Source organism: Cyprinodon variegatus, unplaced genomic scaffold, assembly GCF_000732505.1.
Source record: "Cyprinodon variegatus isolate N-32 unplaced genomic scaffold, C_variegatus-1.0 Scaffold933, whole genome shotgun sequence".
In the NCBI taxonomy this organism is placed as follows: Eukaryota; Metazoa; Chordata; class Actinopteri; order Cyprinodontiformes; family Cyprinodontidae; genus Cyprinodon; species Cyprinodon variegatus.
This window is the reverse complement of record NW_015151386.1, coordinates 114,317-140,836: the sequence shown is the minus strand read 5'-3', so window position 1 is coordinate 140,836 and position 26,520 is coordinate 114,317. Positions and strand designations below refer to the sequence as shown.

Sequence of the window (26,520 nt, the reverse complement as noted above, 5' to 3'; positions counted from 1 at the left end):
TGACCTACGCCTTCTGAAACAAACTCAACCACAATCATAGATTTAAAAAATAACAATAAACAAATAAATAAGTAAATATATATATATATATAGTCGGCACCGATACCAATACCAGTATCGAGCGGCCCGATCCAGCACTAAAATGGTGGTATCAGTATCAGCGAGTACCAACATATAGGGCCCAGATAACATTCTGAGAGCCAAACATTTATTCAACTATTGTCACCCATTCCAGGTAGGCAATAAAAAGTTCTACTGGATTCACTTTGCATTAGTCTTTTTCCTGCTTCACAAAGGTAGGCAGCAGCTTGACAAAGCCATGATGGCAATTATTTTACATCTAAGTAGTATGCAGTTCTTCATATATACAAACATCAATTTCAAACAGATGGTATCGGTACCGATACCATCTGTTTACAATACAGCCAGGTATTGGTTATCGTATAAGAGCCAAAAAATTGCATTGGCACAAGATTTATATATATATATATATATATATATATATATATATCTTACCTGACTCCGCCAGATGGATTTGCTCCGCATATCCATCTGAAAACCTTCCATTGAAGTAATTTTGGGAAGGGGCGAAAATACTGGTTAGCTGATTGGCCTATTTTGGTGATAGACGGGCCAAATAAACCAATCAGATCAACGAAGCATATGAAGTACTAACAGAGCGACAACGAAAACACAAGCCAGGCTACTCTTGCCGAAACCAGTCGGGAGAAGAGCAAAAACATCTTTTCCTCTGAGAAAAGCCTCCAGAGCAGTGTTTTGCTCTTCTTTCAGTGAAGAAATAGTTCTGATAAAACTTGCTCGATAGCCACGCTAACGCTAGTTTCATCGGCTGAAGCCGCCATGTTCTTTAGACTGAACTGTCGCGCTTCTCGTTGCGTCACACCTCAACCCGCCTCAAAGCCAACGCTGATTGGACGTTCGTTTGGTGAACGGCTACAAAATTTCTTTAACGGAGAGTCTCCAGACTGATCTGCGAGTGAAACCTTGAAAGCTCCCGAGATCAGAATGGTCTCACGAGGCTACTGCCTTTTGCCTATAGACGGCCGTAGATGGGCACCAGCCCCACAGCACCCAGGTGGAAGAAGATGGATAAATATATTTGCCCATTTCTGTAATATATCCATATCTTTGTTTGGGATCACTAGGCTCTTGTCCCAGAATAGCATTAATTAATGTATCTGTGGAACACATAACCTGTCTCTTTCCTGAGCTGTAGGATGCTTGGACACCCCAGGATTTTCAAACCATCATCCTAGCAGAGGAAAATTGTAACTTCTGGCATCTGGGAACTGAACTCATGGAGGAACCTGACCTCTGGGCATCCACAAGTTTTTTTTGGATATGTTTGCAGATTTTTTGGGATATTTTTAATCCATGATATTGTGATGGTCTTGCGATAGTCGTATGTCTTAAGTGCATCCACATATGGGTCTTTTTAGATTATACATTTTTATATAATATTCCCGCATTCTGCTTGTGAATTTTCTCAGTCATCCATGTTATAGTCATTCCAAAAAAGTAAAAAAAAAACATCCACTGGACTTTATTTCCAAGTTTGAAGAAAGACATATTGGCTCCCATCCAGGAAGCTTTTTCAATTCAAAATGTCTGAATACGGTTGAGTTACAAACTTTGTAGCGTGGACCAAAATAAAGCCTTGTTTTGGCTTAAAAAACATGCAAATTGAACCGGACAGACAGTCCAATTTGCATCCCTTAGGGCAGTGTTTTTCAATCCTGGTCCTCAAGGCACCCTGCTCTGCATGTTTTGGATGTTTCTGTGGTTCAGCACTCCTGATTCAGATGATTGCAGTTCAGCAAAGCCTGATAATCTGCTATCAATTGATAACAGGTGTGTGAAAGCTGGGAAACATCTAAAACATGCAGGGCAGGGTGCCTTGAGGACCAGGATTGAAAAACACTGCCTTAGGGAATGGGCGGTCGTTTGGGTTCTTTATTTGCCTGCAATACCAGATACTGGACTATGCCTCTGAAAGGGGGATCCTTAGGGTGAATTGTTGGCCTGACTGAAAAGGCAAAATGTTCAGGTCCTCTGTATTTTCAGTAGGTCATATATTGTGCATACAGTCCCCTTTATGCCCACATTCTCTATGTAAAGTTGAATTTTTCTTTAACTCTGACGGGTTAAATTAAAAGTATAAAACTGAAATGCCATATATAGCTATAAGAATTTGTATTTATCCACTAAACAATGACATCCGCTATCTCTCCCTGTTCAAAGACATTTATGTTACCATGTTAACTTTCAATGTGAGAAAGGAAAAATAGAAAATAAAAAGGTAGAAATAGAAAACCCAAAAAGTTTTTGTTGATACTCTTTGTTCTGTTTCTTAAATCATTCTTGTACAATTTTGCTTTGTTCTGCACATTAATCAACAAAAACAAATGGTAGTAATTAGGAATGGTACTTAAAAAAAAAGCTCAGATATGTGACAAAGTAATGTCTGCACTGATGAACGGACTCAGCAAAGCATTTGTCGAAAGCATTAGATTATCACTTTAGGTTTGCATCTTCCCATAGTGCAACTTGGTGGCATGTATTTACTAGGAAAGAGATACAAATCCACCTGGTGAAATGTGATGTTAAAGTAAATGTGGACCAAGAAAGCTTGTCTCATGTGTTTAGGGTCCAGTTCTGATACTTACATACTGCTTGTTGACACTTTTAACATTAAAGCAAGCTTAGGTAATTTCCTTAGCACTCAAACCTCTAATATGAAGGATGTCAACCATCCTTTTCTTTCAATATGCATCAAAAACCCATCAGTAAACTTATTTCAGTTCACAATAGTTGTGTTTTTTCAGTAAATTGATTAGAGATGTGAACAATTAAATTATATTTGAAAAGAAACAAAAAAAAAGGAGGAACAGGCTTAACTTAAAGAACGTTTTTTTATTTTATTTTTTTATTCTGCTGCCCTCAACAGAGACACACCCTAGGCAGAGAACCCTTCAATGCAAGCCCAGAATTGCTATTAGGGGTCTGCCCAGATTTGATCCTTTCTTCATTTTTCTCCCGCCCTCCCTGCAGCTGCAAGATATTTATCAGGCTGAAGCTTTGGATGAGATTCATAATAATTCTCTCTGTGGAGCCCATAGTTGAAAAGACTTCAGGAAAATCTGGACAATCAATTTGATGATTAAGCTGCAGCTATTAAATTCAGCACAAGAGCCTGTGGAAATGTGGACAACCTGTAAAAAAAACAAACAAACAAAAAAACGTTATTTATGAACCTTAATAGAATGTTTTGTAGGTTAATTGTAAAGCAAATTTAAGAGCCTTAATTAGATCACCTATAATCTAAGGTCATAAATAAAACTGAAACGTGCTTGTTGACTGACAGACAGCTTTCAGAGTGTTTTATTGTTTTCTAGACATTCATTAAGGCCTTTTGACACATGCCCAAATGTCACCCTTTGGTCTTTCTCTTGTTGATTGAAAAAAAGAGGATGAAATAAGAAGGATAACAGAACCAGGACAGTGGGAAAGTTGAACTTTAACCAAAGAGACACAGAGGGTAGGAAAAAAAGCCCATTCACATGTTAGTGAGTAGCCAAACTTTCATGCTTGTGTTGTAAATGGCACCTCAGTAACATAATAATTATCCAAAACGCAGCTCTTTGACCGGCCCCGCTGTGAGGGGGGGCTGCACTTCAATCAGCAGCGGCTTGGAGGGGAGCAGCGGGCCGGGGCAGGAGTCTCTGTGGGCGGCATGCATGTTTTGCGTGGCCGGGGCCCCCCCTCACAGTGCTGTCCGTGCAGCCATGGGGCCTTTAAACTCTGCAGGGTGCGCGCTTCCCTCTGGGCTGATCACAGCGCAGGAGCCGGAATAAAGCAGCGTCAATGGGCTGGAAAAGGCGCGTTTTCCCTTCAACAGGTTGGATTGGAAAGGATTACCCGCTGAAGTGTGCAACATTCATGTTTACAAGGATTAACATTTATCTTCCGAACCCTAACGTCCTGGGCAGAATTGATTGTCTTATGGAGATGAATTGTACCATAAATCTTCAACATTTATCTAAGAGTCTATTATCTAAACACGTCGATTACTTTAATTTACATAAAAACGCGTATAAATAACAGTCCATCAGCCCGTTCCTATAAAACATAATTGAATTTAATAATAACATTTATATAACTGCATTTAAGGATTTTTTTTAAGATAAAAACGTATTTTTTTTTTTTTTTTAGATTTAAGATTAGATTTAGATTTTTCTAACTATTATGCGTTTACTTTAAACACAATATACGATATTTGTAGATATCTATAATTGCTTGATGATAGAAGTATATGCAATCTGCTTAATGCTTCTAAACAACAGAAATAACATAATTTTTCTGCATTTTCAGGTCAGAATAAAGTTTCAAGGATGCAGAGACATGCAGACAATCATTTGCAGGTCCTCCTTGGATGCAGATTAAGAATTAACAGTTGCCTTCACTTTTGTAATGAAAACATCATTCATCTAAAAAAAAAAAAAGTGCGTGTGACATGGGGTGGGGTGTGAACCACATGCTGGCCCAACTTGTGAATAGTGAAGTGTTGTGGCTAAACAAGTTGCATAAACTTAATTTCCTGTTTTAACACATACAAAAATCTTTGCAGTTCTAAAAGTTCAAACTTTTAGAGAGTTCATCATAATAAAATCTGTATAAACGCCACAATCTTTCCCTTCTATTGACAAAATGCAATAAACTGAAAAAAAAAAAAACTGAAAAAAAAGCTGAATGTTGAAAAAAACTCTAAATCATGTCACAGTCTTTGCATCAAACTTTTTTTTTTACCATGTGTTTTTTCCCCCCCAATGTTTACAGTTGATCACTGCACTTTAAGAAATGTAAATGTCATGAGAGCTGTACAAAATGAAATTTTGCTTTGTATACACTCTGTGTTGTCAAAGTCTAAATACAATAAAGAGTCAGGCAGATCAGTTCTAGCTTGTTTTTTGTTCCGACAGAGTAAGTAATTATCATCTGTTAAATCAGTGGAGTTAGGATCCAAAATGGAAAAAAAGCTCAAATCTTTATTTTAATTCCCTCAATCTTTGCTTTTGTTTCATTTTTTTATAAATTAAATATTTCCCCACTTGTTTATCAGCCTTTATCAGAGGTTTTGGGTTCTCTAGGTTCTGTTGCTGAAAAGTCAAAACATTTATTTTCTACATATGAGAAAATAACTCTATGTAAAGCAAATCTACAAAAACAAAATAACCTATTCTGATCAAATGTTATCAATAATCAGTATCAATATCAGTGAAGATGCTTACTGAAATACATATCATTATTTTATTTTATTATTCATTTTCAGCCCAAATTGCTACTTGTTTGTGTCACAGTTCTAAGGCATAGAACATTTTCAAAAGCTTTACCCTTAAAGATATTCTTCAGGCTATTTTTACTCCTAAACCTTCAGTGAAAGTTGTCTTGATCAAGTTACAAAAACAAGAGCCTAAAATGTTCAGCATATTTAAGGCCACATGCTTATAAAATAAATAGGATATGTGAAAATAAATCAAAGCAAAGTAAGCTCACATGGCACTGCTGTAAAAATGCTTTCTAAACCTTGGAGGAAGTTGCACCATGCAGTGTGATGCATTTCTTATTATATTTGAGAAATTAGAAAAACTTTAGACTGAATTTAAAACATCTGACAACAGTTTCAGGGATTAACATCCAATCTTTAAGCTGGACTTTGTATCAAAGCATTCAGTGGGGCATTCTAAACCCTGTGAGTCTATAAGAGCCCAGGGGAAAGAGGAAAAACCATTGAAACATTCAAACAATAAGAATCTCTCAGATACTGGGATGAGCGGAGTCAGATTTTTATCTATGCTTATTATTTATTTTAGGGGCAAAGAGGATTTGTGTAGCATATTGTGTCTATAGAGTATTTAAAAATGATGTAACAGCCTTGGAGCTGTGGGTGTATAGAATCCAGCTGTTCAGACTGGAACTCTGCCTATCTTTGTTTCGGTCCTGGTGGGTCAGCCATCCATCATTTCAAATCCTTGTTGGTTTAAAGAATAACCCAGATGGATATTATATCAGAAAAAGTTATATTTTCAGGAAAAAAAAATGATTAAAACAAAATAAGGGTTTCAGGTAAGGCTTTCATCTTTTAAAGGAAGGAGTCGGATGACCACAGCTCCGTGACTTTCTGGGTTTGTGGGGATTATGGTTTGCTGGAGTCCCATAACCTTTCCACATTAGGCCTTGGTGTAGCTATTGGAACTGTAGCTTAGATGGAATTAATCACAGTTATCTCCTGATTTGGAATAATTTCTATACCCAGTGCCAAGGGGTAGATATTTATCTATTAACAAATTCAGAATAAAAAAAAAACATTTTAATATTTACACAGGTTTAAATAAATGGGTGGAAACTATCAAGTGCCATTCCAGTCTCTATAACTCAGTGATTTCAAGCTGGGGGTACTTGTACCCCTAGTGGTGCGCAAGTGCATTGCAAGGGGTACATTAAAATGTTTTATTTCTTATAAAATAATATAGGGCTGGGATCGGTTTGACTTTGTGCGGACACGACTGAAAAGTTAAACAAGCTTTTATCAACCAAAAAGTAAGTTTTTCTTATATGTTTGAGTTCAACTTCAGCTTTGACGCACATTCAAACCAAGCAGAGGAGCAGACTGGATGTAGAGAACAGCCTGTTATCTGTTGTTTTTCACACTGAGCTTTCAGAGCTCATCAAAGCTGAAAGTAATACTAATTAATTTAGTCTGGTTATAATTTTTGTTCTGTATTTTGTTCCCAATTCATCAAGTTTAAATGTGATTATAAGGGAGTTACTCAGAGGGGCTCCAGTTTTATAAATACAGGTTTATAATATGATTTTATTTTGTAAGTATTTCAATTCCTTAGTAACTTCCAGGCAACATATTAATGCTGTTTATTTATTAGAGATGGAAAGCATAATATGCCTAAGAATTAAATGCTCAAATTAAAAGATTAAGTAAAATAGTTTTTATTTTATAATCAGTTACTGTATTTTCCACATTTGGACAATCATCAGTACTTTTGACTGAGAGGGGAACACATGGTAAGACAAAATTCACAAATGGGTAGACAGTTCAAAAAAGGTTGGGAAAAACTGCTATAACTAACTGTTTTCTAATGTAGCAACATCCACATTCACCAGTTTGCAGATTAGGACGTAACTTCGGTGCAAGTGCCTTGCCATGGCATGGGTATGTCAACACGGGACAAGGACAGCTGGAAATAAACCTGCAACTTTCAGATTGCAAAAAGACTGCCATCTTCCACTGACTCTCCTGTTATATGTGGGTAGGATTCACAAGATAATCAGAAATATAAGTGCAAAAAAAAAGCAGAGCAAGAAGACATCCCCAGCGGATAAAAAACATTTTATGTGTCTTTGAGTAAATTCAGCATTTACGGTCCCAAATGAAATTAATTCTGAGAGAAAATAATACATTGAATGTTCCTCCCAGGTGGTGGATTGCTTTTGAAAGGTGCTTTAATTGATTTGAAATTTCTGTCCCCATGACATCTTAAACAACTGCGAGCTCCTTGCCTTTTTAATAGAACAAATACTTAACAAGTGTTTGCTTCTAACTTAAGATAAAGGAGATTCTTAAGCCAGAGCAAGCGCAGGTTTATTCCCGCTTATATGATTGCAGTTTGTTGTAGAGACCCGCTTTGGAGAAAAAAAATAGTCTCATTTTCTGCACCACAGAGTTGAATATCAGTCAACCAGGTCCTCTGTGCAGTGGCCATTCTGCATGTCAAGGCTGCTGCAGTTATTTGTCTCCTCCTGTCAAGGCTTGAGTGCTCGCTGCTCCACACCCACCAAGGCCAGGTGAGTGTGTGTGCTCACACCAGCATAAATGTGTGCACAGGACAGCAGATTCAGGAATGCATGTACTGTAGTGTGTGTGTGTGTATATGCAGGCATGTGTGTGGCCCTTGTTGCCTGCTGGAGGGTCAGTGTCCTGCTGTTACCTTTCTAAGCTGGGCGTTCCTCCAGGCGATGCCCGGGGCTACAAAACAGGGCACAACAAGCGGAGAGGTGGAGGTGTGTGCTTGTGTGTTTATTTTTCTCTTATTTAAGAAAGGATCGACTTTTGTTTCATTTTATGTCCTTAAAGCCTCGATTTAGCTGATATTCAAAGAGCCCTTTCCTTCTGTAGAGCCCTCTCAGCATGATTCTGTTTCTTCAAACATACACGCTTCCAGCTGTTTCACATGGTAATCCATCCTCCACAGTTTGATCATCTTGCCACAAAGGTCTAGTTTTACTGAACTTCAGAAGGCCACCCAGCCTTGTTGACTCTGGTGACTCCAACATAAAGGAAATCTGGCTGCCATGACCCCTGGCAGCAACCGCCTTGCAGCAGAAACATCAGACAACTGTGAACCTACTCTGCCTGTGTCGGTGAAGGGGGGGATCAGGGTAATGGAGGTATGTAAAAGGAGAAAGGAAGGATGGTGGAAAAGAAAGTGGGGTGAATGCAGAGGGGCTCCACTTTCTGGGTCTTCTTGGAGAATATTGGAATATATTTTCTCCCTCCCTCCAGCTCATCTGCTCTCTCCCTCCTCTCCAGGCAAATCCTCCCTTATTGAGCTTCTCTTGCAGCCTGTTTGCAAACTTTCTCCCCCCAGATCCGCTCCTTCCAGCCACCTGGGTCATTCATCTTTAGATGTTTTTACCAGCTGAGATGAAACATGTGACCAATATTCCACTCCAGATTTTACCCCCCTTTATTTGTAAAGTTTTTTTTGTATTATTTTCTTCTCCACCATTTTTCCTTCTTTCCTCCTCCTCTTCTTTGTTACCCTCCTGCCCCCTCTCCCCCCTCATAGATGGAGATTAACTGGGGAGTGCAGCACCATCCGTCCTCATGACTGTTTGTTGTTAAGGAGATGGATGGAGGCTGCCTCTGCCAGCCCCACGCAGCCGCAATTACACCAGCCGCCATGATGGATGGGATGGAGGGAGCTGGGGGGATTGGGTGGTGGTGGGGGTGGGGAGAGGGAGATACAGAGAGGGGCATCTATCACGCCCCTTAATCTACCTGCCACTGCACAGACCACGATACAGAGTGGGGGCTGAGGTGAGGTGGAGAACCGACTTTTCCTTGACTCCTGGTCAAATTTTTCTCCTTTTTTTTACCCAGTTTCATTGAATTTGCTTCTATGCAGCATTTAGTGTGGAGGGGTCCAGCATAATAAATACTTAAACCCAACGATTGATTTCCCCGAACTGATTGGATTCTTTGAAGCCGACTGGTTCTGTGTGAGTGTCTGTTTAGGACAGACATCAGCAAGCTTGATCGGGACGCATCTTTTAACCGAACAGCAGAACAGTTTGAGTCTGTCACTGCCAGTTAAACATGCAGGCTGCAGGACAGAGACACGGATCCCCATACCAAGTAGTTCATTCTCTCGTCTGAACATGATACAGGATATCTTCAAAAGGTTTCAAGTTTCTAGAATTGTTCTGCATTTTTTGTCTTTTAAATCCACACACTTTAATGTGTTTTACTGGGGTTTAAAAGTTATTTAACTTCAAAGTGTTTGATTTGTAAAAACCTGATGGAAAGTAATGAAAGTAAACTTTTTACAAATTAAACTCTTTAAAGTTTGTATTAGCTCTTTTTAGTCTGATTGCTAATAAACCGTTGAAAAGTAAGTAGTAAAAAGAGCCGATCTGTTTGAAATTTAATCTCAGGTTTCACAAGTTTGTTTAAAAGCATTAAAGAACAAACATCATCATGAGGATGGATCATGGATTAAGAAGCAGCTTTATGTAATTAGGCAAAGTTATCAGCCTTGGTTATCTTACAGGGCTTTGTTGAATCCATGTTCGAAAAAAATGAAGAGTTGGCATATTTGCAGGCCGAACATGGCAGGGCCGCCCATCTTAACTAATAGGGAGTGCATGAGGACCAGTCAAGAAGCTCAATGTTTCCTAATGAAAGCTCCGCAGATACAAAACTCACTCAGATTACTGACAAGTCATGAATTCTACAAATTGAACCATTATTGTAACAGTGACAAGCAATAAATTCATGTTAAGAGGATCATATGAAGGTTTTTTATCAGTTTGCTGCAATTCATGTAAGGATGAATGCAGATGACACTAGTTAGTTAGTTTGGAAGCAGCACAACATCTTGTAATCAACAAACCCATGATGATGCATGGCGGTGGCAGCGTTATTCTGTGGGTATGCTTTTTTTTGATGGGCTCATGGATGCTGTTTAGAGTTGAAGGAAGCGCTGAAAGAAAACCTTTCAGAGGCTTAAATAAACTGGAGCTGTGGTTCAAATTCTAGCAGCAGAACTAGCTTTAAGATCCAGTCAGAGTGACAGTGCAATCAAAGCGAAGCTTTATCCTGGAATGGCTTTGCAGAAATCCAGACCCAAACATGATTTTAGCCAGTCGTTGGGCTGAAAAATAATGCTTTTCCAAAGCACCAACTCCAGAGACACATTTCAGATTTAGCCTAATTAAGTTAAGGCCTTTCAAAACCAGCTGTGTTTCTGTTTCTACCTCAGGGTTATAATTTACTGACTATTTTATTATTTGTAACATAAATCCAAAAAGAAATGCCTCAAGGTTTCACGTCACAGCATGACAAAATATGAAAAGGTTCAATTGATAATACTTTCACGCAGCGCACAATCACCCCCAGCTTGTACCTGTTGAAGGTACCAACACCTGCCATGCCTCATCATCGTTTCCCACCATGCTACAGAAATGTTATGAAAAGTAATCTGAGGTCGGCTACCCTCTACCCCTCCTCCTCCCATCCACATTTTTCTCCTCTACCTTCTCATCTGTCCACAGGAGTGAGAGATGGGATGGCGGGATTAATACTCTTCCGCCCAAACCAAGCCAGGGAATGATGGATGGACGGGCGCAGGAAGGGAGAGGAGGAGGAGAGACAGATTAAAGCAGAGAAGTCTGAGGGGTTCATAAATCCAAAATGTGGGGTTGGAGAAAGGAGGGGGAGACCTGCACCGTATCAGACTCTAATAACATCTGCAAGAAATCTATGAGGAGGTAGACAGAGGTGCAATGAGAGGGGGGAGGGGTAGATGGGAGCAATGTAATAGCATTAGATGTAATCCAATCATGGCAATAAGATGTGAATGGATGAGTGTGAGCAACTGTGATTATGCAGAAGAGCGACGGTGGCGTATTGATGAAGCTCGGAGAGGTTGCTCAGCGTTGGACATGAGATCAGCGGAGGAAAACTTCTCACAGGGGAGCTTTCCCCCTCAGAGGCACCGTGAAAACACTATGCTCATTGGAGCTTTGTTACTTTTAACGTTTAAAGCTGGAGCGATGCTTTAAATCGCGTTGTTCTATCATGGAAACCATGAACTCTGATTGTGCACCTCCGTGCGGAGGCCACCTCCACGTTAAGTGCAGCCGTGACCTGACTCAGTTCAGATGGAGTGCTTCTTCACCTTCCTCCTCTTCTTGGCGACCCCATCACTGCCCCCTCCACCCCCCCAGAACCTCCTCCCCTCCATCCACCAGGGCCACATTTTTCATGGCCCAGCTGTCGGAGGGCCGTGATTGGTTGGCTCTGCGGACAGATAGCCGATAGGCTCTGATTAATAGTTGAGGCCCAAGAACTTCCTCATTGATCAACAGGACAGGCTGCAGAGAGAGAGAGAGGAGGAGGTGGGGCGGTGGTGGGGAGAGAAAAAGCATGCCCTGTCGCTCTCCTGGCTGATAATCTAGATAGCAGCTCATGGAGTTTGTGGTAGTGTGCGTGTCTCTTAGTTTGCAACAGTGAAGGGATATAGATTACCGGGAACAAGATGCCCCCCAAAACTAAACAAAAAATTAGCTGTCCCCCAATTCAGTCTATGCAGAAATGAGATTACATCTGTGGGTGAAGAAGCATTTAGCAACAACATAGAAACCCAGCAGCAAACACCAATGAGGCCTTTTGTGTGTCGGTGGAAGCTTTATTTTATATTTAAAGTTTTTTTTTTCCCCATGAAAGCTGATCCTGCTCTGGATCATAGAAAATCCTTCCCGTAACCAATTCCCCTTTTTTTAACGCGTTTGATAACACACCATTACAGTATCAGTGTGTGTCATAAGGCCTGCGTGCCTGTGTGTGCCCTCCTGCAGCTCTGTCCAACCTCCAGTTGATTGATGAGCTCCACTCCCACGGGGGTCAGCAGGGTCATGACCTCCCACTTTTGACCCTCCTGCTGAGAGGTTCACGCATACACACGCACACACACACACACACACACACTGAAACAGATGGCGTTGGGACAACTGGTTCTCCCCTCACCTTTTCTCCTCAAACACGTTCCGTATCTTCACCATTTCTCTGATGTTAAAAATAAAACAGCCCGACCGTATCAGCTCCTCAGATAGAGTCGGGCACAGCACTTTTTCTTTTTTTGGAAGAAAGCAAGAAACAAATCTGAGGAAAGTGTTTCACCTTGACAGGTTTACTGCATTTAATCAGGAACAGCAGATTAACGGCTTCAAACTTTAATATCAGGTGGTTTGGAGAAACAAGTTTACTTACAAAGTTACTCCATCACATTCCTAGTGATTAAAATAATGGAAAAAAACAGCAGTTTTTTTATTGTAGCAAAAAAAAAACACAAAATTATAACTTCTTATTAGATCGAAATGCTAACGGGCAGCAGGTTGGTTAACTGCAGGGCTGAGATTGTCATAGAGACAAAGCAAAACGTGGGGACAACAGGAGGAAATAGAGAATAGGATTGAAGCAGAGCATTCAGCCTAGAGTTTGAACAGTTCTTTCTTTATCTGTTTCAGAAAACAATGATAAGAGTTGATCTGGCTCTAATGTGACCTGGTCACAGGCAGGGTTTACTCTTTTTCATCTGCTCCAGAGCGGCTGTTTTCAGCCAGAGGGCGACGTGGTTCTCAATTTCCTGAGAGAACAAAAGACAGGAGGACGACGTTCTTAAAATTTCCTGATATTAAACGGTGTCATTAAATGAATAGAGCTGATTAAACATGTAGGCTAGTTACAAAATGGGTAAACACGAGGAAACTGCACATGATCTGGCCTGATTGGTGAGCAGCAAATGCACCACATCTGTCTGCTAAGTGTGCATTAGGAAAACACTGGTTTTAAAGTTTTTATAGTGAATACATAAAATTAGCAATTTTGCTATCAGACTTTTGTCTAAGAGTAAAATCAGAGGAAGATCTAAATATCTAACAAACAAGAAGGCATTGATTGTCTTTATTGATCTCACAGTGGAGAAATTTACGTTGGAGAAGAGGCAAACTTCCCATGGTGCACTTCACTCTGTTTCTATTTGCTACTGTCTGACCCAGAGTCCACTTTATAAAAATACCAATAAGCTGTGTTCAAACAGCGCTGGACAAAATCAGCATCTGCAAAACCTGCAATTGAGTGACAATATATCACTGAATATAAAATATATAGTAATATATCAATTTACTTTACAGGCTGGTCTTAATTTAAAGAAAGTATTAAATATTCTATAGGAAAGAGTTTCTTAGTTTTCAGCCATATGAGTTGAAATATCTATATAATTATGACGAAATTAAAGATGTTTTGTTCAAAATTACACAATAGTACTATCTGTCAAAAGCAAATATCTGTACTTTCATTTGTATGCTTCGTGCCTGTGAGGGAGAAAAGGTGAAGCATATTGTTGTTGATCGTGTTGACCACGTGGCTTCTTTCTAGTTTCACTTAAAAACATAATATAACTAGGGACAGGAGTGGAAGCATTAGCTTTAAACTCTTTGTGCATCTCATCATAATCCAACATTTTTCTTGCTATCTTTAATTGCATTGTCCCTATCGAATAAATAAAATGATTATTTCTAAAACAATTAATGATATCTTATGGAGCAAATGTAAAAAAAAAATACTTATAATCACTAACTTAAATGTAACAGACAAATTAAATGTTTAATTATTTTAACAATTTAAGCATAGCTGTATTTACCTAAAATGATTTGGCAAAAATACAAAACAAAACATATCCTCCTTTTATAAATAAAAAAAACAGATTTTAATACAAACTTGAAAATTACTGAAAAACTAAAAATAGGACGAAGAAATTAAACCAAACAACCAAATTACTTAGTTATTTTAACCTTAATTTAGCAGACTTCTAAATGATGTTTTTGGGGTTTAAAATTGTTATTATTAAAACATTATTTATTTTCTTTTTCTAAATAATATTTCCTAAATAGCTTGTTTATATTTGAAACTGAATAATAGAGGTTTAATTCATCTTAAGATGCATGACTTTTGTGGATATTAATGTTGTAAAATGTATGCAAAGCATCAAGATTTGTTGTTTGTTTTAATCACAAGAGTTGTATGTAATAAATGTTGCTGTTTTTTTCTAATACGACTATGTTTACCTACCTACAGGTGAAGGATTTAACTTTTGGAAAAGGGGTAAAAAATAAGATAATGGCTTAATAGGATCACCAGTTTTGTGGTTTATTTTAAAAAGCCTTTTTGCACATAGCAGAAAGATGGCTGATATTGTTTCAATCAATACAGTGAAATTAGAGCTGTCAGTGAAAAACGAGTTGGATATAAATCCACATTATATTTAAAAATTTGTATTTTTTTTTTATAAGAAGCAAAAATGTTTTTTTTTTGTTTTTTTCGTATTGCTAACCTAAGGCAGTTTTATCATAATGCTGTAGCCATAAAATCCAACTAATAACATTAAAGTATGAGGTTCTAACTTATCAAAAATGTAAAAATGTTTAATTGGTTTGAATACTTTTGCAGAGTAATGCAGTCTTTGCTCAGACTATGAACACCTGAGTCAGGAGGCCGTACCTGTCTCGCCTTCCTGAGTGAGTGGGGGTCCTTTAGTCTTTGACTCGACATGTCAGCACAGTGCGCAGTGTTCTTAATGAAAACTGTCTGAGCCTCATCAGTGCTGTCCTGAACCACTGACAGCTCCTTCCATGGGTCCACTCCACCTGCAGTGATGATGATGATGATACAGATGTACTTAATGGCCCTGCTGCACTGGTTTCTTATTTAATCTTGACACAGCAGACGAGTTTCCTTGCAGGGGTTGACTGTCTAGAAAATTGAACTGTTTCTGCTCACTGTGGTATGGAGCTTCAATCATTGGCTTTGTTGTTTTTTTCTCCAGTGAAGCGAACCTTACCATTAACATAAAGGACCCTGGTTGTTTGAGGGTGGTCTCCACCATAGTAGCTGTTTGTGAAGGCAATGCGTGCAGGCAAAGAATGCTGGGAAATACCAAAAACCTCTGCACAGAGCTTAGTCTGAGCCTGAAGGGTTAACATCCCAGAGAATGGACAGGTGGTGTCCTCACAGGTTTGATCTATGAGTAAATGGGAAAAGAAGGTCTGAAACAGAGAAGGGATGATCATTTGCTATATGTGTTATAATCTGAGTAAGTGTTTTGTACAGAAGCCAAACTCAGTGCAGGTCTGGTAGATCCACTGCCTCTCTGATCTTCTACGATGCCTGTGAGACGTGTCCAGCAGATCTTTCACTGTTTTCTCATGAGATATGTCCAGGCACGGTTCATTAGAGGTGGAACGGTAAATCTGTGCACACATGAAACATTTCAGCTAAGAGCAAAATATTTTATCAAATAATAATATCAGAAGATTCCTATCAGACACCACTTTGTCATTCTTACTGCAGGGCCCCTAAGGGCTCAAGTGAAGTTTTCACTGAAACAGCTCTGTGCTGACATCTAGTGGTGTCTAGATAATAAAAATACACAAAGAGCATTTTATACCTGTGAGAGTTTCACAAGGCGATTGTAGGCCTCCATCTCTCCTTCATTTTCCTCACGTTTATCGGTCATAACACTACACAGCTCCTTTATAGACATAAGCACTCCCTCCTCGTTGTACTGCACAGTTCCCATCATGATGTCGGCCAAGCTTTGCATCAGCTCCATCTGTGGTCAAAGTGTCAGGCAGGTTTATTATTTATGTGCAGTCTTAATCCAAACTAGAAAATTGAAAAACAAAGCCGGGGATGAGACAAGTAAACGATATCAGGCTACATTTGGGGTCACTGCTATAAGAGCTAAAAGGCTCTGGGTTAGAAAATGCAATTTTATTCCTTTCTGCTTCTTTTTAAATCTGTCCAACCTATTACTACATATGTTTTTTTAGTTTATTTTTCAATCAGTTTTGTACTTTCATGAGTTGTTGCATTTTTTAAAATTTGATTTGCCTATTGGTTCACCAACAGCCATCTCATACACTGACAACTGCTGTTGTTCTAGTGGTAAAGAACTTATCCCTTTCTTACATAGGCATACATTCATACAGCAAAGTACACACACATAAATATTTAGAAAAAAGAGGAAATGAATATCACTACCTAATTTAATCATGTTGTTTCTTCTATTCAACTGATTCTGAAAAAGGCTCATTTACTTATGGGACTCAAAAGAAAAGGTGAAATACTCATTATAAAACACAGAAAAGTGAAAAAAAAAAAAAAAAAAACATGCAACAGGCTGTGCAGGCAGGAACAACTTCTCTTTGATTTTAAAAGCCACCTGGCTCATTTCATTATCGAAAAAAAAAGTAATAAGTTCAGCATTGTCGGGTTGTGTGGAGGTTTTTAGAGGACCCAAATGCAGAGATGGAAACTGAGGTGGTTTCCTTCAGATTTTATGCAGGATTTAAAAGAAGCAAAGTCCAAACACAAAATGCAGAAAACCAAAAACCCAAGAGATGTCAGGGAAAAGACACACGGGGAGCCATAAAATGACGAGGAACCAGCCAACAGTAACCGAAGAGGTGGAGTATAAATGGGAGACTGAACAAAGACCAAGCTAAGCAGCAGATTGGGAGCAGGTGTGGACAGAAGAATCTAGAAGGGAGCTAGGAGAAGGAGACTGACACAATATGGTAAACAAGAAATACATAAGAACTCCAATACAACAAAAAACAACTAGAATAACACAAAATGGAAATAAAACAAAAACGAAAACTTAAACCAAATCAAAATGTTCAGATATTGCTAAGTGTTAAACAGTTTTTTGAAAAATTTGTATTATATAACAGTTCTTTTTCTTTTGTCTTTAAGTTAGCTAGAGTTGTTCAGGTTATCCTGATCTGTCTCAATAAGTATGCTACTATTGTCTTAGGCTGCTGGAGGACATGAGAACCACTTTACATCGTTCTTTTTCATTCTACTTCTATTCTCCAATTCTGCAGTATTTTTTAGTTCAACCCATAACTTGATGTTCTTTTTGCTTTTTTCCACCATAATAGCAACACCTTTCATCAGCTTAATGTGTCGAAAACTAAGGAGATGATTGATTTTAGACATAATCTCCCAGCTCCTCATATATCATCCATCATAGGGGATGAAGTTGAGACTGTTGACACTTCCAAACATCTGCATACTGTGACAACAAAAAGGCTTAAAATCTTTGTAAAATAGGAATGTAGATATTTTTTAAATCTTACATTTAATCCATTCTGACTTTTTCTGTGATCTGCTGCTATGAAAACCTCAGTGTATAACATTAAAACTGCCAAAGAATTGTGAATGTCAGCAGCAAAATCCAAGGGGCTCAGCAACACACCCACTACTGCTCACTTTCTCCACTCTGAGTTTCACCTCTTCCTGACTGGATTGTGCTTTAGGCTTCCTTCTATTTAGGTTAAGGATCTTGTGTCTTTATTATAGATGGTAACTTTGTTTTAATTTATATTTGGCCACTGCGATTTTTAGTAGGGTCTTGTTTTTATTTTACAGTAACAGATTTCAAAAATGTATTAATAGAATTATTTATTATTTACTTTTCAGTGCTATCAGCAACTAATAAGTTTTTAGTTGTTTTTTTTTTTGCCCTATTGCCCACTGCTTAAAGAGGTTGCATTTAGTCTCAGGTCCTCAGTTTAAGTATCAAAATGTTGGTTTGTTTTCTAATTTCTAACAAATTTTCTATTGGGTATTAATACACATCTGAATATTAGTGCTCTATAGTGCTGAAATACTTTTGTAACTTTTGAAGTCAGATGTGGAAATCAATTCCATGGCTGCAGGTGCATAGAATCCTTCATGCCGACTATTTCCACAAACATTTGGAAAAGAACAATTCGCTCTAACAAGCTCAGTGAATTCCACTCTGGTCCCATGATAGGATGCAATCAGTGCAATGATTTAAATCAGAATATTTTCTATTAACCATCTCACAACCAGTAAAAGTGTTTTGGAATGACATGAAAATGTTCCTTTGTTTGGCGTTTTAAAATAAACTTGAACACTGATTTATAAATGACAACAAAATAAATATTAAAACTGCTTTGTGGTTACATCTTAATGTTTGTTTCTTTTAGTTAAAAAAAAAACAAAAAAAAAACTTCACCTGATCATCAGGATTATTTGGAGTCTGGCAGCAGCCAAAGTCTGCAGCCACCTTGGTGAAATTTTCACTTATCAGAGTTGCTTCGACAAGAACAAACGCCTCCCGGACTTTAGCCAGGCACTGCAGACAGCGGAAGAGACTCAATATAAGCCAAACAAATGCAGAGAGGAAGTAAATTTTTCACACATTATTGATTGGGAAACTGAGGGCATTTTCACACCTCCTCTGAGCCACCAACAGCCTCATTCTTTAGACCTAAACCGACAACCTAAGAGAAGGAGAATAAAGACATTAAAAAAAGAAGGAAATGAGAAGTTGCGGTCCACTTCTGTTCTTACAGACAGTTCTGTTTTTCTTTATGCAGTCAAAAGTAACATTTCTAAGGTTAAGGATTTGGTAGATTAATTAGTGGCTCCTTACATTGCTGTACTCAAAAAAATCCAGCTTTGCCTTCACTGGAGCAGAGGAAGCCACAGCTCCATACACCAGATTGGGAAACTGCAGATTGGACAAAGAAAATGTATGAGCTAGTTTAAAGTGTAACTCACCCCATATGAAAAAATAACCCAAATTTTGAAAAATCCCACCCAAGGGCTCGATGCAAAGAGACCCTGAGGGGTGGGAAAGAGGTGGGGAGTGGTGGTGTTGTCATCACGAGAAGACTATCTTACTTTGGCCATATTGAAGCATAGAGAGCAGGTGAAAGGGATTATTGTAGTAACCCCAAAAACAATGAGTCACAATGAGTCCCACTTATGACAGCATGTTTGAGTGTGTTTTAGATAGAATTTGATAATCAGATGTAAACTCTACCGCTGGAAAAAAGATACATATTATGTCTGCAGATATTTATAATTTAAATAACCATGTGCAATGTTGTAGTTGGCTAAGTGTAGAATATCTTCCTTTCCTTTTGTTGGTGGACCTAATTTTTCAACTCTTTGTGCATAATTTATAGACTCTAAGAGGTTTCAAAGTATTTCTATAGCAAAATATCTCTTAATTATACTTCTGTTCTGCAATTTCTCAGAGAAATCAAGATGAAGAATATTTATCACCAATCACATTTCATTGAAACAGAATAATATCTTTGCAAGTTTCAACTTAGTTTCAGGATTAATTAATCTATACTTTTTTTTATTACATGACGGACATAAAAAAAAAAAAATTGTGAAATCACTATGTCTATTAATTTGAGAGATCCATATGTGAACCAGGTGTTTCACCTTTCCTCTAAACCAGGCAGACAAAGATCCAGAGTAGGAGCCTCCAAAGCTGATCCAGGTGTTCCTGCAGCTCAGATTGAAGCTCTCGCTGATGTACTGATGAAATACAGCCAAGTCAGCCAGCCTGAATCAAAGACAATAAAGATATGCAGTGAAAGGATTTGGTCTAGATCTGTTTTAGACTGTCAAATAATTTATAATCAAAGCAAATAAGAAAACAAATCCTTCAAATTATAATTTTTTTCTTTGAGAGCAAGACGCCGTCCAAACCTGCTTGGCCCCATGTGAGAAAGGTATCATCCCATTTAGAAATTCTAAACTTGCTGCAGCCAAACACAATTTTTTTAATTTTTGTTTATTGGAAATCCAAGTTCAACAAGCTGCAACGAAACTAGTAAACCTAATTTGTCTTTTAATCAGTTAGTTTTTATGAAGCCACACTGAATGATCACTTTAATGAGCGTATGGATTATTAAGGTAAAAATCTTTAGTTGACCGATGAGACAAAATGTAATTTGTCAGACTTTAGATTTGTCAAAAGTATTCATACTTTGAAAAGGATCCATACTCAAACATCGTATCTGGATAGCAGTTTGGCACGGTATTGATGCTAAGGACAAATGCTTCCAGATTTTTTTTTCTAAAAAAATGTGTTAGAATCTAGAATCTGTGATTCTGTTGAGGAAAGCATGTTCCACTGTAAGATTCAAAAAGGTGAGTTGAATTATACTTTAAATTATTTGTCATTTTGATCACCGTGCTATTGGTATCAAGTATCAACAGTTTTTCTGGATATCTATATTGAGTTTGACATTTTTGTACCATAACAATCCTGTAAGACAAAAGAGCTAACAGAGTATTTCAGATAAAGAAAAGCATGCATTCTGTAAAACATAGAGGTGGATGTGTGATGGTATTGGACTGCTCTAGATTTTGTTTTTATGCTCCAAAGCCTTCCAGCTGTATATGGTTGAGTTCAAATATTTCTCCCAAGGAGAGTGGGCCTGATGCCAACATTTGCTCAACGTTGTGGTAGGTTAAGGGAGAACTTAGTTTTTAATTCGAAACCAAGAAAGTTTTCAAACATGTCTTCTTTTACATTAGAAGTATTGTTTCCTTAGATCTCTGTTGAACTATAAAATCTGCTAATGCTCTAAATCATAGCAGTGTGACTAGTAAGAAAAATAACTCTATAAAGTACAGTAAATACATTAGACATCTGCAGATTCGTGCAAGCTTAGATATACAGTATGAAATTGTAACTCTTTCTCACTCCTGGCTTTGAAGAGTACAATGATAAAATGTTTTCAGACTTAGATAAAGATGAGGTGACACTAGTTCATGGAACAATCTTAAACATTCTACTCAAAAATCATTCTATAAGGAATAAGCTACAGGAGACATCTGAATAGAAACAAGATAAATAATAAATCAGATGGACAAAATGTCACACACACGTTTACACACACACACACACAGACAATGGGAGAAAATGGGGAAAAGCCAAAACTAACGCCTGCTGGCTGCTCAGGTATGCCAGGTTCTCTGTTTCCAGTCCATCAGGGTTGATGCTGTCACCATAGAAACGGTGCTCCACAGCTAGCAGCAGAGCCCCGTGCTCTTTTGCCATGTCAACATGATGACCTGCAAAAAACACGTTACGTACTGAAATGTTACCAGTTTATATTCAAGTAAAACACAAATACAGAATAGAGCAGACAGCTAAGAATTTTCAGAGCATTTCAAATGACTAAAATGGAATTTTAAGTGTTTGTCATGATATAGATAGTGTTGTTACACTTTATTGCTTAGCTGTTGTGTTAAACTCAATATGAGTTTAAATCTCTAATTAGACATTGGAAACTTATACAGAAGTTTGTGTTGGGTTATAACTTAATGAAGTTTCCTTAATGACATTGCTATTCTGCAGCTTTGAAATACTGTAAGCATGTCTAAATCTTTGCAGGACAAAGAAAAATTGCAAGCAATGATCGTCTACAGCCTCAAAAACTCAGTTTCTGTTAATGTAGGACTTCTTCTAAAGTCTATTGTCAAGTTAATAAATGATTAAAGAGATCAGCATCATTTTGCAGGCTACGGTACCTGTAAGTAGATCAAATTTGCAGATGGGTCCTTCTCCACCAACGAAGAGAAACACAGGACCCTCCGGACGTTGCCAGTACTCCTCGTTCACCAAAAATCGCTATGACCCAAAGAGATATGTGGACGTGATTGGAATTATAAAATCATAAGTACAGATATAACAGTCTAATATTCTATTTACACTGCGATTGGTTGAAGATCTGGATAGTATTCGCCCCAAACTACAATAGTGCTATGTTGATTGGCTGTGTGGTATTATGGAATATATATTAAAATTGAGCCTGAAACTGGGGAAAGTAGCACATCTGCTGGAGATGTCATGTGTGGCACCAGTGTAGAAGACATTTGAAGAACTAGGAGCCGTTAGCAATGATCCCTCATCTGTTAAAGACCCTCAGAAGTTGATCGTCATCTATCTTTGCCTGCTGTTGAGATCTTCATGGATCCACTGCAGTGTGCCTATCAGCCTGGCATCATCTACCTGCAGCTCTGACTTCTGACCCTCTTGAAGAAGCCTGGAACCCGGGGGTGGAGCTAGATGGGGGGCAGGGGTGGCCATGGCCACCCTTTGCCAATCATTAGCCACCCCTGTGGACACCCTTACTATTTTTTCCCCTCTCTAATACAAATGGTGGCAGCAGTAATACTCTCAAGTGGAATATTCAAAACATTTTAATTTTTCATATATTAACAATTACTTGAAAACAAAAACACTGTGGTTAAATATGCACATCAATATACCAACATTAAAGATGTTAAATACAGAATTCAAGCAGAAATAGATTTGGTGTTTTATGGGGTAAAGAGAAAAGTCGTCTAGGAGTCTTCAGTGAAATCATAGATAAATAACTATTTTAATAAAAACTTATTAAATAATTCATGTATTTAAATATTTCTACTTGTAAATATATCCATTTTATGCAGAATGATTACTGATAAAAGTAGGCAAGTAATGACAATGGAAAAGATGTTTGCCCAAAACTCAAACCGGAAAGGATTTTATCCACTATACTTTTTATCTAGAAAGCACAGATTTTTGAATATATTTGTCTATTTGTTAGCAAAGTCTGTGGGATAATAGAGTTTTTCTTTATTAAGAAAATATGGATGTTTTGCTCGTTAATTTTCCTGTTGGAACAGTGTAGATTGACTGTGAGGTTTTGGTGCCTATCTGCTTCGGCCACCCCTCAGTGTACATTGGTTATTGCCTGGCCACCCTTATAAAAATGTTCTGACTACACCTCTGCTGGTACCACTGTGGATCATATGGCAGGTTTTTTCTCGAGATTTCAACACCAACCAACCTCCACCTCTGGAGTGGCACACAGCTGTTAGGGCCAGACCAGCATCTTCCGGACAACCCTCCTAGAAGCAACCCCAGGTTATAGTACAGGGGCCCCACAGGGAACTGTACTGAGACATTTTCAGTTCATCCTCCACACTATAGGATTCCCCATCCTCATTTACATGGTCTCTGCTCTCTGCCATACTCTGTCCCCATACAGGTTAGGGTAACTCAGAGTAGAGACAGTGGACACTGGATTTTGTGGACTGGTACCAGCAGAAACACTTCCTAATCAACACAGGAAAAGTTAAGCAGCTGGTGATGGAATTACAAAGATAAAGACCCAGAGCAGCTACACTGGTGAATGTCAAGGAAATGTCTATGGCGATAATATACTTTTATAGATAGCTGGTTGTACCTAGAAACAATAAAGTGGACCAGAGTAATAACACAGACCTTCTCTCTCTCTAAAGTGTCAGAGCGGCTTTTATCTGCTAAGGAAACTTTTGGAAAGCTTAGAACCTTTTTTTTGACTCTGTGGTAGCACCAGACATCCACTATGGTCTGTTTGCACAGCCACTTATCAGCAGCTAAGAGGAACACAGTTAGATCAGCACATCAGGAAGGTCAAAGTCTCAGAATGTGCAGGGAGACTGGAGAACTCTAGCAACATAACTTTACTGTCGGACAATGCCAATGCATCTATTTTTTTCAGAACAGGAGTGCTCCAGTAAAAGACTCATTGTAGGTTATTGCAGATCAATCTCCCAACATCTCCTAAATCATACTATCGTACCTCTTTCCAACAAGCTCAAAAAGTTGTTGCTATTGACAATTTAGGTATTTTTGTTTCTTGGTTTCTAATAAGCCTGTTTTTGTTTTTAAGCACAATTATACACTGGTGTTTTAAATTATTTCAACCTGCTCAGTTGGTTGAAAGTATAATTACCTACCATGAAACCAACTCCAGCTCGAAAAAGGGAAGCATTTGTTTGGTTTTTTCAAAACTGAACCTTTAGATGGCTATTCATACTTTTATTATAACCAGGCTTCACCACTGCAATGCCATCTATTCTTTGCTCAAACTGTCCTTTTAGAAACTCCTTCAGTTTTTTATAGTACTAGGCTTCAATCTGGAGATGGTAAGAGATATCAATTCCAACTTGGACCTCCTCTACTGGCCTGGTTTACATTTTATAGTTCAGTTTAATTTTAAGGTTTTTTTTTTATTGTTTTTAAAAGTTTCCATGGTCTTACCTGTTTCAGCTGTTTCACCAAACTCTCCCTCTCAATGTTTCAGGAAAGCTGATCAGATGCTCCTCGAGCAGCCATGGTCAAGCAGGTCAAACTCAGAGAGGATAGAGCCACACTGCTGCTCCTTCTTTTTTAGAATAAACTCCCAATTTATGTCAGACATTTCCCATTTACTGTCCACTTTAAAAAATTGTTTGAAGTTTATTTTATTACTTGGTTTTGGCTCAACATTAAGCTTTTTTTTCTGTATGTTTTTATCTTGTTTTGTTGTTTTGCTGAGATTGCTGTTTCAATTTTTTACTTCTTTATCTTTGTTGCAATGTTCTTGTTCCGATGCAGCCCTTTGTTTCAACGGCAGTTGTTTATAAAGTGCTCCATAAATAATTAATGTAGTAGAAGTACCAGTACAGTATAATGATTTTTTTTTTCTACACCAAAAATATGTTGCTGTTCTTGTTTGGATGTAGCATTCCCTGTAACTCTAGGTCCTGCACCCCGGATAATATAGATGAAAGTAGCTCTTAGTAACCAGCAACATTCATACCTGGCGGTAAAATATGTACTGAGCATTATAATGATGATTTCAATCTTTAATTTAAAAGGCACAATATGAGAAAAGAGGAATATAAAATTTGTCACTTAACACAGCTCACATTCGGCGCACAGACACTACAAGTAATTAGTAAAAGTAATTTTCTCCAATAAAGTTAAGTGATGACTGATAGATGTGTTACTCATCTTTACTGGAGCGCTGAAATTAAGTTTATGCAAGTGAATGTTGGGCTCTTGTACTGGGATATTACCGGTATACAGTTGCCATAACAACCACCTACAATCTGCCATAAGCTTGAAAAAAATGGTGAGATTGAAAATAAAAGTCACTCTTGCTACTATCTATCTATGCATAATCCCAGGGTTTTACTTATTTAGATTTTATTGTAAATGACCAGCCAGTTTATGCCTGATAGCATATATATTCATCTAACTAAGAGGTGTCCAGGTACCTTTAGCAGATAGATGCCTCAGATAAAAATGTCCCCACGTAACTCTAAAAGTGTTTTAAGGAAAACCATCCCAAAAAAAAATGTTGAGAAAACAAGATCCTCCAGAGTAGTTGCAGCATAAAAAGGAACTTAGTTAACATTAATAATAGGTTACATTGTTTAAAGAAAGGATAATTAGATCATTTTGCTGCACTTATAAAAACATGAGAAAATGCTAGGCTAAAAACACATTTCTAATATACTTATAAGCTACCTGACGGAAGGTGTTGATGTTTTGCCGGTTGAAATGGTCCAACGGCTGATCAAGAACGCCCTCCTTCACGTGTTGAAGAGGCTGATATCCATTAGCAAGCGCCGTCTGGAAAAACTCTTTATTTCTCTGAGTGTGAAGATCACGGAAACGCTGAGTGATCTTTAACAGAATCTGTCCTGCAGTTAAACAGTGAAGAGAAAAAAAAACTAGGAAAAGAAAGATAATTTATGTAATTGCAAGTCAGAATTGTGTGCGGAAGCTAAGATAGTTAAAGGGCTGAGTAATTATTTTATTTTTTGTTGTTTTTTCATAGGCAGCTGAGTACCGTATCTTACCAAAGGTTTGCTAATTTCAGCTTTCTTTTTATTATTGTCATTACACTCTTAAAAGTACAGAGCAACAAAATTAACTCTCTACATTTAACCCATCCCTTTGGGAAGCAGTGGACTGACATTGTGCGGCATCCGGGGAGCAGCGTGGGGTTAAGGGTCTTGCCCTGGGACCCAGAGTTTCAGTCTGTGGGAGTGGAGCTTGAACCCCAGTACTCAACAGCTCTAATTCTGGAACTTGTAGATGAATCGCTACACTGGAGTTTGGTACCACTGATGTACATGATCGATTTCAGGACCAGCAATTTCTACCAACATTATCTGTTTGGCATTTTTATACCAAGTGTTTGCAATAGTAACCGTAACTATAATCGCCTGTAACTGATCAAAGCTTTCAAGAAGGGGTTTAATACTGGAGTTACTCAAACAGAGCCTTCTGCCAAAATATGTCCAAAACTGAGACCACAAAAACTTTATTATTTTATGATAAAGTATTCAGTTAAATCCAAAAACGCATTTACTTACCAGAATTGACAACATTTGGAAGAAGCAGAAGAAGACTGCAGGTAGGTAAGAAAAGCATCTTTATTGCATCCAGATACTGAAAACTAAGTGGCATACCTTTCCCACATCCAGGACTAGGA

The 26,520-nt window shown here is 38.1% G+C and overlaps 1 protein-coding gene across 1 annotated transcript; it reads right to left on the bottom strand.

Moving 5' to 3' along the window:
• Window positions 1-12,498: 12,498 nt before the first annotated feature.
• Window positions 12,499-26,520, bottom strand: LOC107100062 (thymus-specific serine protease-like). Its single transcript, XM_015398417.1, has 13 exons — window positions 26,402-26,520; window positions 25,548-25,723; window positions 21,752-21,851; window positions 21,163-21,292; window positions 19,649-19,772; window positions 18,843-18,920; window positions 18,643-18,690; window positions 18,423-18,542; window positions 15,822-15,986; window positions 15,483-15,624; window positions 15,216-15,395; window positions 14,876-15,021; window positions 12,499-12,962 (listed from the first exon to the last, which is right to left on the bottom strand). Exons 1-13 carry the CDS (start codon window positions 26,493-26,495, stop codon window positions 12,885-12,887), a joined length of 1,581 nt encoding a protein of 526 aa, XP_015253903.1. The 5' UTR covers window positions 26,496-26,520; the 3' UTR covers window positions 12,499-12,884.

Coding starts and splice junctions, on each gene's coding strand:
- LOC107100062 (XM_015398417.1), bottom strand. CDS start 26,495: ATGCCACTTAGTTTTCAGTATCTGGATGCAATAAAGATGCTTTTCTTA. Junction 18,921..19,648: donor CTGCCTGGTTTAGAGGAAAG/GTGAAACACCTG, acceptor TCCAATCTGCAG/TTTCCCAATCTGGTGTATGG. Junction 15,396..15,482: donor CTGCACTGAGTTTGGCTTCT/GTACAAAACACT, acceptor ATTTACTCATAG/ATCAAACCTGTGAGGACACC.